Genomic DNA, 13,239 nt, shown 5'->3' with positions numbered 1-13,239 from the left:
AAATTCTGTCCCTGCTTTTAGTACAAACAGTTCATTGGCGGACACTGCTGCAGGGGGACCATGACCCACTGCACCATCAGCACTGGATGTTCAAAGAAATTCTATGCTGGTCCTTCCAGACATCCCAAGACTATTTAAATATCATTACACTGCTGCTCAGTCAAATGCTTTCTGGATCTCAAGACCACAGCCATCTTGTTTTCAAGCCCTTCTCTACAAACTCATGAACAAAAAAGAATGACCATGCCAAACCTGGCTGATGGAGAGAAATACATCGAGAGCAGCACAACCTAGCCCCTTCACAGCAAGGTGCTTCAGCAATGATCTGTCCCAGGCCACTCACTCTCACGAGCTTCCTTCAGGAGGCAAGCAGAGCCCTGAGGTTGTACAGCAGGAAAGCAGTGCCTGGACTGCCTTCAAGCTGCTCACAGTCAGGAATTCTGCACTGACCTCAAAAAGCTGACCGGTCTGACAGCTCAGTTTCCAGGTTTCATGTTAATCAGAATGGGCATTCCTATTTAAAGCAAAGAAAACACAAAATCAGGAAGTACCAACCTTTGTTTCTGTGCACAGGCGCTGATAAGCTACTAAACCATTAGTGGTTCTATGCCAGAAGCAGCAGAAGAAAACCCTGGGAATCTGACAAAAAGACATCAGCCCTGTGTGCGCGCAAATACGTACGTACACATACACAGAAAGCACATGCTGTTTCCCCTTCAGATAATCTCACAGCTGTGTAAATATTTCATACCCACTAGCCTCCAAATGAATTCTCTTCCTTCATGACCTTGCCCCCCGCCAAATCTGCATCCACCAGTTTACCTTAAATACGCTAACCCATCCCAACAGCACAAGGCAGGCAGTCTGGAGCATCTCATGGAAAGATTATAGAGGGTAAAATATACTGATGAGAAGGACCCTAAAAATATGCAAAACCAGTCAGCTGTAGCTTCTCTGGGAGTTTCTGTTAGGAAGCCCTGCAGGATTAATGCAAGATGAGGACACCTCATTCTTAATTTCAGAGAAATAGGCTGCCCCACAAAGTGCTAGCCTGGAACTTGCACTAGCAGCAAGGTGAGGAACTATGTTACCTTCGACTAGTTCCGTCTAAGGGGAAAAAAGAAGCCTTCTCTAAATGCAATGACTCATGGGAGTGAGAGATGGGAACAGAAGAAATCCCATCAAAATGAAGGGCCACATATTGGATACACAGTAAAACGCTCCTTCCCCTGAAAATCTGAGGTCCATAAGGTTTAAACTAACTTGTCAAGTCAAAAATGCAGGTGCGAACACCACATGGGAATGTGCCTCATCCAGGCTCTGGAATAAGGCAACGGCAAAGCACTGCCTGGCGTCTGACTGCTCTCTGTCATGCTCTGATGCAAGATAAGCCTGCTAGAAAACATAGAAAGTGTATTTTAAGTTCAGTAAATGGCAGAGCAAGATGGGTTACAGCTCCCTAGGACGGTGTACAAGTACTATTCCAAACCATGTCCTCCAAAAACTGTATTTGCTGCCAACCATCTTACTGTCTTCTGCTCTGACAACTGTGACCAGCAAAGACTGGTCTTCCAGACAGCTTTGTTGTAAAGCAAAGGCATGAAGAGAAGCCAGAGAGCAAAAGGTCCTCAGTGACTTTGGATGTCAACTCCCAAGCTGGCTCATCCCTTCTACAGGCAGCTTGCAAAAGAGCCGTTTGACTTTAACAGACTGAGGTCCCCTTGTAGAAAGTGCAGGAGTGCAAGAGCAGCAAGTTGCTTCCCGGAGCGTTCAGTGGGCCAGCATGTGTATTCACATCCGTACCCGAGGCAGCAGGTAGAGACGCTGCACTGAACCGCACACCCTGCCTGCATCCATCAGCGAACATGCCCGATGGCTGGGAGCCTTTTCCCTTGGCAAAGGTGGAGAATGGAAGCTTCATCCCAACTTTGTTCAAGCCCTCCCACAAGGCAACAGCCCATCTTATGGATGCAGAGTGGGATAAAGCTTGCTTTTGTTTACACAAGGCTTTCCTGGTTCACTCTGTGGCTTTTTAAACAGAGCCAAGTCCTGATGTACCCCTCTCTGTGCTTCAGAGGAAGCCAGAGGACATGCAGCCATCCCCACATCCAAGCTGAAATGCAGTCGGGCAGGAGGAGGGCCCCAGATGCATGGCACAACACACAGACACCCTCAAGGGAAGGTGGAGGACACCTGCATCATGGGCACTGAATTGCATGATGGAGTTTGCCTTCTCCACATAGCCACCCACCAAACACCCAGACAAGCCCTCCCATGGCATCTCAGAGTTAAGAGCCCCAAAGGAAACCTCCACCATTCTCGCCTGGACGTTAAGTGTGTGGGGCCATGTGGTGCCACGCTCACATGCAGTTCTTCACCATGAAGGGGTGGCACAAAAAGCCAGGGTTTTATGCCCTTAAACAGCATAGAGGTCTCAGGAAGCCAGGCCTGAGATTCTTCTCCCCATTGGCATCTCCACAGGGAGCTACATTAGCACACTCTCACTGCACTCTCCACAGTGACCTCTCCCCAGACCTCAAGCACCAGCATTTCTTGTGGATGCCTTATTACAGAGGCATCTCCCTCTGCTAAGGAGCTATGTGCACGTGCCATGGGACATGGATATTTCCGACTGTGCTGTGTCCCAAAGGCAGTGCTCAGCACCAGGCTTCCAGGAGAGACTGGTACCTGTATGTACCTTGCAGCTTTCACCAGAAATCAGGCTTGTTTCAGTGCTCCTGAGAAGCAGGAGGTTCCCAGCCCTGGAGGAACACTCTTTCCTGGGGGAGAAGCACAACACGATCCAGTACAAGCTGTCCCACGCTGGCCTTGGACAGGACTTGCACATCCACTCAAGGGTGAGAGGCCAGTCGATCCCAAACTCCTGCTCTTGTGCATGCCAAAGCCCATGCCGTCCCTCACCAGAAGACAGAGCAACATGCTGAACAGCTGAACCACAGGAAGCCCCAACGTGGGGGGTACGCAGGTACTTGGCAGGGACTCTCACATGAGGTTCATCAACCAACTGGGATTCCCATGTCAAGGGCAACAGATTCACCAGGCATAGATTAATACACACAAAGGCTGGGACATAACAGAGGTGGAGATGGGATTCGTTAAGACAAGAGTTGGGAAGAAGACACACACTGGCCCTCACATGCTCAGACTGCACATACCCTCTGCTAATGAGCAAGTAACAGCATTTTCCCAGCTGGCCCCTCCTGGTCCCACGCTTTAACCGTCACATCCAACACAAAGACCAGCCTTTTCACAGCTTCACTGGTTTATTAGCCTTGGCTATTAATTTCCTGTTGATGAGTAAACAAATCCAGCTGGCAATGTTTCCACTTGACTGTTCTTCCTGCATGGGTGACAAGACCTTGGAGGACCACAGATGCAAGGAAGAGTTACTGGTTTGAGTAAAGCAGCAACCAGGCTGCAGCCTCAGTTGAAAGCCCAGAAGAGCAGGATCGGGCAGTTTGGTCTGCGTGGAGAGGAGACAGCTAGGGGACAGCATCCAAATTAAAAGGCAACGTTAGCTGCAGCGAAGACAAGCCTACAACTGCTTGGGATCTGCTGTGGCTTCTGATCTCATGGAAAACAGGACAAACAATAAGAAGGATGTCAGCTTCACCACGGATCGCCTGTGGCTGTCCAACTATAGCGAGGTTCCTGCCTCCTGCCTGTGGCAGTGTTGTGTTAAAAGGAACTTGCATTTACTTAAGTACCCAGATCTAGACTGGATCAAGTGAGGATTTTGTAGCTGAGCTTCAATAGAGCTTTCCACTCCTGGAAAACAATTTTTCTTCTCTCCAAGCCAGGGTAGCTTTCAGAAACCATGTCAAAGAAAGTGTTTATTGCTGCTGTAATCTTATTACAGAGCCATTCTGTCAGACACCCTCAGCCAAACATGGGACCAAGTAACTGGAAATTGTTGCATTTGTCTCTACCTCAGAGACACCATAACAGCAACCCCAAACGCAACTTTCTTCTCTTCTAAGAGACGTTCAGGCACTGATCCAAACCACTGTCAAGCAACCCACTGCAGATCAGCTAGCGAAATCACTCCCAGGTTTGCTGCACATCTGCACTGCTTCCCATTTTATTTCAAAGTATGAAAAAGTCTTAACATATAAACCCAAAGATGCAGTTTCCAAAGAGAATGAAAGTTGTCCAGAAAGACTTTACCAAGGAAGAAAGGATGGGAAGAACCAAATTTTTACACTGCAAGAGGAGCTGCTGGAGTCTCCAGCTGGGAAGTCTAAGCCCTGAGAGCTGGGTAAGAACAGTCTGGTGGCACTGGGGACACTGGGACAAAAACAAACTGAGGGAACCAACCAGAAAATCTGAGCATTTCCTGTGACGGAAATCATCTTGAAAGTGGAAATTTTCCTAAAGGAAGTGGTGGAAGCCCAACTGCTTCCATTATCTCAAACCAGATAAAGCCCTTGAGCATAAACAAAAGGGAACATTCCTGTACCGGGTGCCAGTTTACTTTGAAAGGGAAGTTTGATATCTAAAAGTAATTATTTTTTCCATGTCCAGCTTTCATGAGCCAGGCAATTTTCTAATTAATTTATTTTCAAAAATGAAAGTCCTGGTAACTATTAGTAGCCCAATATACCTCCCCATAGGTATCTTTTAGCAATCCTCTCACACAGAAAAACCCCATCAAATTTTCTCCACACAGTAAGATTTACATGCTGTAATACACAGGCTAGGGGGCAACAGGCGTGGATAACCTACCCATGACTCCCTGACTGTTGAAGAGTATCCAGAAGACAGAAAACTCAGCTGATGCAGAGACTGCTGCACGCACATGAATTCTATCCATTACAGGGGTACAGACCTTCGCATCACCTGAAACCTCAGTGCTATGGACACTGGACCTGTCATCCTCATTCAACGAGGTGGATGAACTTGCTCCAGGTAACTCAAGCCGAGGTGGCAGGGCAGGCTCTCAGGTGTAATGCCCCTGCCTCATTTATGGTAGGCAGGATTTTAATGAAGAACGATGGGATTAAAGTCCCTATCTTTAGTATTATCCCATGCAGGGTGCATATTGGATCACATCTTGGCATACAATGAGGCATCCCCGCCTTGCTCCAAACCAGAGGCTTAGCCAATTCAGCCCTGTCAAGTACCGGATGGGGAGCAAGGAATTACAGAAACCAAAAGGATGGCCCCAAACATGCCACCCTGGAGAAGCAGCTACCCCCTTCCTGCGTGCACTTGGCAACTCCCGTAAAGCACACTGTGCACAGCCAGTTGCTAGCCTTGTGCTCTTCTTTTTGCCCAGGGTCTCACTTGACTAGGATGGGTTTGGAGAAGTGCTGAACACCCACCGCTGCCCCCAGGACCAGCTTAAACATCTAAGTACCATAATAACGCTGAATCCTCTCTCAAACCAAGCCTTACGTGTTATCAACGGGACAAATACGGAGAGAGCAGGATAATTCTTGGCCATACATCATAGAAAACTCGAAGAGCACCCAGAGAAACTCTGTGTTTGTACTGTTCTTTATACTCGTCCCCCCACATCTGCTATCAGCTACTGTGGCAGAGAGAATGACAAACAGACAGCTTCCTGGACAATACTGCTCACTTGACATGGTGAAAGAGGTATCATCCTCCAGATTGCACATTCCCATGCTATTTAAGACCACTGCAACACGTTGAGAGAGCAAAGTCCTGTGTCCAGGCCACGGCAGAAAAAGAAACACACGCAGTGGACCTAACCATGACACAACTGTTTCTTGCAGAGTGTGGGGAAAAAAAAAATCTCAGATGCATGGTTTGGGAAGAAAGCTCTTGTGGGCTGGGAATGGGAATGGCTTTTGCTGCAGAGGGCTCAACTCCACTTCCTAAATCTCTTCAGCTCTGCAGAACAGCTGTTGCCTTATGGGAATCGCCGTCTGCTGGGCCAGGCACCCACTCAACACCAGCTGAGCAGCCAGCAGACACTGGAACATGCGTCAGTGCACAGGCAAGAAACAACAAAAGGGCTTCACTAACAATCAGGGCTTTGTGACAGCTTCTGCCCCCACCCCCACCCAATGCAAATTGTCACATTCTCTGCCCAAAGCCCCTCGCATCCCCTCAGAAAGGCTTGGCCTCCTGTTCGCTCACTTCTGGGAGAAGCGGTAGGAGTTGGTGGAGTGGGGAGCGGAGCAGAGGTTGTTCAGCAGGTACAAAGTAATTTTTGTTCCCTTGACAGGGCTGAGCTGCTGCTTCTCCTGCTTCTAACCCTCCTGGGGTCCCCGGGAGAAGAGGCAGGGGCAGTTCAGGAATGTGACTGTGTCCAGTTTGCGGTATCTTAGCAGGGCCACAGCTTCCCTCTTTGATCCCTGGCCATGAAAAGCACATAAAAGATTTAATTCAAGAATGAAGACCTTTACAAACTGGCCTGCGGGGACTCTGTCTGCCCCAGGACCTCCTCCCACAGTAGCAGTGCCCTGTATTATCACCAGCCCCTGTGCTGGTCGCTGGCTGGCGGTCCCTTACATTTAGCTACCAACACCTCCCTCCCCAACACATTGCGCTCAAAAAGCGTCCTGCAAGCACCACTCTGAGGCCCCAACACCGAATGTGCCACAGGCTCACTGCTGCCTGGATATATGCAGTCGGTATCTCACGCAAAACACTTGATTCCTGCAAGTGCAGCCGGAGCACACGATCACACAGAGGCAAAATCTCCCCAGCCGGGTGCAAAACAGAGCAACACTTAACTCCTCCCCAGCAAATAACCTTTAGGAGGGCAGCAGGTAGCAGCCAGAAGGCTGGGGCCGAGAGCACACCGCTCTGCCTGGTGAGCCGAGGCCCGTCAGGCCGCCTCGCTCACACTGCACACGAGGATGCTCTGCTCCCTCAGCCTTCCTCATTTTGTAAATCCCACAAAAATCACACCTTACAAAAAGATCTCACCATTGTTTATGAAAGTGTTTCACACGAGTTTTCTGATCCTTCATTCCTTTTCCTCATGTCCTATCGCTGGTCACCAGAGACAGGAGACCAGCACCTCCCCTTCCACTGCCCCCCTTGAAGAAGTTGCAGACTGCGATGAGGTCCCCCCTCAGCCTTCTCTTCTCCAAGCTGAACAAGCCAAGTGATCCCAGCTGCTCCTCGTAAGTCTTATGGACACCCATGGTCCACTAAGATGCCCAGGGACATCAGTCTTGTGCTCTGGGTTTCTTCCCTCCCTGCCCTCCTTCCTCCATTCCTGCTCAAAGTCCGTTGATATTACCTCCTCTGGTTTGTGAGTGTTTAGGGGGGGACTAAACAAGGCTAACGAGACTTTATAAACGTCCCATTGAGCACACCCAAGAAGACAGAGCATGACTGCACACAAGCACCATGGATCAGCAAAGCTGTTGAAAGCAAACACGCTCCATCTGATTTGGACAGCAAACATTCAGATGCTGATTCAGCACTGCACGCTTCGCTGCGCCATCTTTAGTGTTACGCTGTGTGTAGTAGCACGAGAGCAAACATGGGCCAATGTACCCCATGGCACAGCTTCCCAGGCTCGGGGCGAGCTGCTAACCTAACCCATCAGTGCGCAAAGTTTGGACATCTCTGTTTCAATGCAAATGGCCTCACTGCACTCAATAGGAAAACACGAGAGGGACCCTTACTTCTAGGCAAGTAAATACTATGCTAAGCATTATGAAATAATCCAGTTTAGGAGGAGGAAAGGGGCAGGTAATTGCATCAGAGTTATATTAAAGAAAACAAAGATGATCCTTCAATGTTCTTGTCAAGACGGTTTCAGAAATTGTTGATCTTGGTTGTGGTTCAAGAGCTAAAAACACCGACCAATGCTGATGGGAAGAAGCAAGAAAACATTTAAAACTGATAAAGGAAATCCTCTGAAAAACAGTAAGCATCAGCCTATGGCTCTGGCTTTCAGGGTACTTGTTGATACAATCTGCTTAGTGCATTTCAGAACAGGATTATAAATGTAAATGAGAAATAGCATCTGGTGCCATTAGTGAGGCTAGAAATGAAGCTCTTGATCTCCTGCCAGAGGATGTGAGCTAGCACCCCTCTAGGAGAGGCAAAAACTTCACGCCCGACTGGGGACACACACCTTCTTGACTGTGAAGCAGCCCGCAGTGTCCACTTGCAGGCAAAACCACAAGCATGGCAGCTGGCTCGCCTTGGTTCAGTGCAAGCCCTACACGGCTGCAGGGCGTTGCATGCACATGGGTAACACACTACAGCCCAAAACCTCACCTTCATCTGCAATGCAGTCCCAACCACCAGCAGGCTCTGTAGCAGATAATAATGGGATAAACCTGTTGACAGGGAACGCTCCTCCCAATGCCTTTTAATTAGCAGTTCATCAATGCCTCAAAGCCAGGGAGCATACCTCCATTTGTTCTACTACTTAGGAGCAGAGCTTTGGAGAGGTTCAGGTTCGTACACCAACCTAAGGGCCATGCCTCGGGGTACTTTACCTCCTGCAGTTCAAACACAACTTCACCGCTTCCACCTGGTAACTGAGGGGCCTCATCCCCGGTGATCTGAAGCCTGCTGCAGTTCGCTTACCCACTTCTTCCAGGTCCCAAAAGAGATGCAGATTCCCTGAAGGTAGGCTGCTGCTCCCTGCTTACTGACATTACTGACATGAATATCACCATCTTTTAGCTGGTATCCGATCCAGAACCGTTCAACTCATATACCAAGGCTATTTCTTATTACCAAGGTCACTTTATCACCCAGGCTACTTTATTACCTTTGGTGAAGCATATGGCCACAGACTTTAAAACAATCAGACAACTTATCATATGCCAGTGTCTCCACGTGTTCTTTGTAGACCTGATGTATATTCTAGTAGAGCACTGTGGATTTCTGACTCGTTTCCAATTCAGCTCCAGCAAACTCTATTCACCCAAGCGCTTTCTGGCTATTATGAACCACCACTCCAGCCACTTCACCTGGCATTCCATAAGCACTGCACGATGCTCCTGATCCTCACTAGCTGCTTTGCTGGCTAAAGTCACCACTCCAGAGATGATTCTTACTAAATCCGTCCGCGGTGCAGGAGTCAAGATGCGCTTGCTCATGTCAGGCACTTAGTTTTACGAGCCTGCCATAAAAATTCTCCTATAGGTGCCAAGTGGGAACAGCAACACTTGGTGACTGCTTCATCCAAGGCAGCCCACATCTCCCCTCTCTCCCGCTCATTCCTCTTCAAGTGCTGCACCACAGCTCCAAGAGACAGGCTGGGCTGATCTCCGGGAACTTGCTCCTCCAGGGTGATTGCTGAGCGGTTCATCTCATCTCCAGAAACAAGACCACAAGCACTGTTTTGCAGCAAGGGGAACCCAAACAGGCCGGTCACCAGCAGCACCACAACTCGCAGCCAGCACAGGAGGGGATACAAATTCATAGAATCATAGAACACCAGGTTGGAAGGGGCCTCAAGGATCATCTAGTCCAACTCTTCTTGGCAAAAAATTCCTCTGAGAAGGAGCAGCCAGAGCATGCAGAGCCCCACTGTGCACCTTGTGACATCCTGCAATCAACTCATTCTCACACTGCTCTTATCCTTCAGGGCACTCAGTGCAGGAGTCATTAACACAACAAATACATTGTTCAGAGCAACAACAAACAGGCAAAACCTAACCACCTTCAGCAGTTAACTCCTACAGAGGAACCCACCCTTTTCTCTTCCCATATATGCAAAAGATCCAGTTTTGTTTAAAACCTGTTTCTGCAGAAACCTGGTTAAAGGATCATATTCAAGCACGACATCTCTCAAAAAGCATCTTGTATCTGTAATCACCAGTTTCTACAATGATGAATTTCCAGTTTCAGTCCACACAAACGCTTTACTTCCTCATGCATACTGGTCCGTGAGATCCTTAGATAAAGGCAAAACCGTAATTCTCCTCTGTAGTCACTGTAGGCTTGAACTGCTTTGCACGTGCAGGTTTGTTTCTGTAGGGTCAATAACACTGATCTGCAGTTTGAGACCTATTATGAACCTACAGTTATTCCACCCAAATTCAGTCGAGATTGTGTCCCTCCAACCAGCTGTCCAGCCCCACTCAAGACTTTAAAAGCGCCAGCACTGGAGCTGAGACAGCTCATACGCTGTCACGAACAGCACCTGGCCCCATGGCCTGTTGCAAGACTGCTGGTCAGAGAAGCTTCAAAGTTGCACCCGGTACTTTCTGTCAGTCACCGCAGGGCTAAAGCAGGGCTAAAATTTAAAGCCTTGAGAAAGGCCTGGCTCTTTCCTGGCAAAAGTACGTGCACATCCTAAAGAGCTCTTTGAGCAAACAGGTGACTCCCCCTCCCCATCCTCTCTGTAATTATGTGAGACTGGAGTTTATTGGCGCCTGAGATCCCTTGCAAAAAGATGCAGACAGCCTCGGGTTTTGGGAACAAGCACCCACTATGCTGTTAGGACAGTGCGTTATTGTTACCGGAGCGTCTCAACAAAACAGTATTGAGTGGCAAGGATGCCGTTTGGATTAGGTAGAACGACTCAGCTCTCATGCAAGGAGAAGGGAGGGTTTGTCAAAGCTTTACCTCGTGATCGGGGATCTCAGAGGACAGTGTTCTCCCAAGGATGACCCCAGTCAAGTATGTCCAGCAGCGAGCTGTGTTGGCAAGGTTGTAGCCTCCTGTCTCCAGCAAGAATTGTGATTTTGGAGAGGGAAGAGTGGGGAAAGGGAAGAGACAGGGGAGAGATTTTAGTGGAAAGAACAAATCACAGAGGCAACACGTGCAGCTTACATGAATTAAGCTTCTTTCATCCACTCAAGCTGTGCCCAAAAACTGCATTTTGCACCTGCTGGCCACACAAGGCCAGGTCCGAATGACGCTGTATGCAAGGGCAGACCTCCCAAACTGAACCGCAGTTACACCCAGCATGTCACAGGCCAGGGTCCTCCAGCCACCATCTCAGACCCAGCACAAGCCCCCGGCCCCATGCGCTGGGCTCTCTCCTGGCGACAAGGAGGGGTGTTCAAACGTAACAGGGAGAGAAGCGCAAGGGCAGCAGTGGAGACGGGGAATTCCTGCTTTTTAATGCCAGCCTTTGACCCATAAAGCATAATACACATGCCCAGCCATTCGCTGGTGAGCTCTTCAGCACTGTCATCTTTGAGAAGAAAATATGAAGCTCATTAGTACAACTTGCGACTGCTTTACAAGTAAATGAGGTTTCACAGTCAGTATGGTAATGGTCACCTCTGTGTTAACAGTACACGAGCCCACAAGGAGAAACCTTAGCTGAAAGCAATCCTGCGAAGTTTTTTTCCAGCAAAGACGACTGAAATAGTAAGAGAGAAACCCACTTTGAAAAAAGAGGGAGACAATATTTTCCGACGTCTCCTTCTGTTTGGGTTATGGGGTTTGATTTTGGGGTTTGTTTTTTTTTTTTTCCACAAGCACTGACTCCTCCCTGAATTTCCACTTCAAGTGCTTCCACAAGCTGCAGTGGTGGGACACTCCTTTGGTATTTTCACGAGTGACAAATAGTTGTCCTTCATTTTTTGACAAAAGTTTTGGGGTTTCTTTTTGCCTGAAAGGTGCCATCCCCAGCATACCCACAGACATGCCACAGCAGCATTGAATGCTCATAACCTTTCCAAAACAAAGTGCATTAGGCACATCAAATTTTAGGCTTACCATGCTATACCTGATCTTCTCCATCTCAAAAAGGGCAACAGCTGGAGCAGATACAGCTCCAGGCAGAGAGCTGGGGGACTCTCCCTGGCACACAGTGGCTTTTGTTGTTCTGAAATGCTCTGTTGCATAAAGCCTGTCCTGTGCTCTCCCCACTGGACATGCAGCTGGTTATGCAGCATCGCAGAGCTAAGTCAACCTTAGCTTTTGCTGGTTATCAGAGCCCTGCTGTACCGTGCAGGCAGCCAGTCCTTTTTCCAAGCCCCTGCTTGAATCCAAACAAAATCATTCATTGCCAGATGCTCAAGGCAGGTTTGGAAACACAGCGCTCACTTTTAAAAAGAAGCGCTGAAGGGCGGATCAGCAGAGACGGGAATCAGAGGCACCATTGAGAAGCCAGGATCAGTTCATCAGGGTTAACAGCCTCTGCTCTTCTCCAGAAGAGCCAAGCAGCCTTTAACTCAAGATCTTAGGGTCAGGATTGAGACTTGCAGCTGTCGGTATCAAGGATTTCAGGCCTGTGTGAAAACAGTACTGCGCCACAGACTGCCCTCCTGATGCTGCCCAGCAGTCACCCTGCTAAACTCCAGCCAGTGCCGAGCCTAAGGACACACACCTGAGGAAGGGTTGCAGGAGGACAAACCCGTTTCCTTATGAATGGCAGGATGCGCGTGCACTCACCTCCTCCCAGGATGAGAGTTGCTAGCTGCCACTGCAGGACGTACTTTAGGCACTTGCCCACTCCCTCAGGTGTCATGTTGAAAGAGCACATGGGATCTCCAGCAATGGTGTCTGCCCCCAGCTGCAGCACAACTGCGTCTGGGTTGAAGGCGGCATACACCTCCTTCAGCACGCTGTGGAGAGAAGTGGTGGGGGTTACCACAAATGCAGCTCAGAGGGATGCATGTGGCATGGCCCTGGTCCCTCAGATCCACTGATGCCTCTGAAGGTTTCTGCATTCTCTGTTCCCACCTCCCTTATACCAGTTATGCTCCCTCTGCTCCCAGTCAGCCTTCTGTCTCTGCTACTCTCCTGCAGTAAGTTTAGCTCTCAAAGTGCTCATCACAAGGCTGATGAAGGCAAAAGCATCACTGAGAACACAGGGGAGGGGGATCTAGTCCTGATCAGCTTAGTGGTAGCATCGAACCACATGTTTACATTGGCTGCCCTGAGCAGAAGGGCTGCAAGGCAAATCCAGGGGCTTTTCTCCCCTGTAAAAGTCATGGTGAAGAGGAGGGTCGGGCAAAACAACAGTCCTAAACTCTCAGACACCTCTCACCAGGACAAGACAAACAGAGGGAGGCTCTGTCTAGGTTCTCACTCCCCTCTCTCCCATACGTCTATTGAGGCAGAAATACATTTCCCCCAGCTCTAGCGAATGCTGGGGTGCGGCAGGGCCAGTGTCCTGGACACAGTTTATTAGAAGTATTCTCTCCTGCAGAAGGCAATTGGGCATGTCAGACATTTGGCTTTGCTCCAGGAGATTTTTGGTATTACGAACACCACAAAGGGAATAATCTTGTTCCCAGCACTGCGCTCCAAAGCCCCAAATACAAGGCAAATAATGGAGAAAAACATGTTCCTTTCACAACAGTG

General features: G+C 49.0%; 1 protein-coding gene across 1 annotated transcript in view; it reads right to left on the bottom strand.

Moving 5' to 3' along the window:
• The window catches only part of HDAC8 (histone deacetylase 8), a 37,082-nt gene that overhangs the window by 7,149 nt on the left and 16,694 nt on the right, over nucleotides 1–13,239 (bottom strand). Inside the window, exons 8-9 of the mRNA XM_059824599.1 lie at nucleotides 12,325–12,497; nucleotides 10,543–10,637 (exon numbers count right to left, since the gene is read on the bottom strand). Of these exons, the coding sequence (XP_059680582.1) occupies nucleotides 10,543–10,637; nucleotides 12,325–12,497 (268 nt within the window). The remainder of the gene's footprint in view (nucleotides 1–10,542; nucleotides 10,638–12,324; nucleotides 12,498–13,239) is intronic.

Source organism: Gavia stellata, chromosome 14 (genome assembly GCF_030936135.1).
Source record: "Gavia stellata isolate bGavSte3 chromosome 14, bGavSte3.hap2, whole genome shotgun sequence".
NCBI classification, from domain to species: Eukaryota; Metazoa; Chordata; class Aves; order Gaviiformes; family Gaviidae; genus Gavia; species Gavia stellata.
This window is presented reverse-complemented; position numbering and strand designations above follow the sequence as displayed.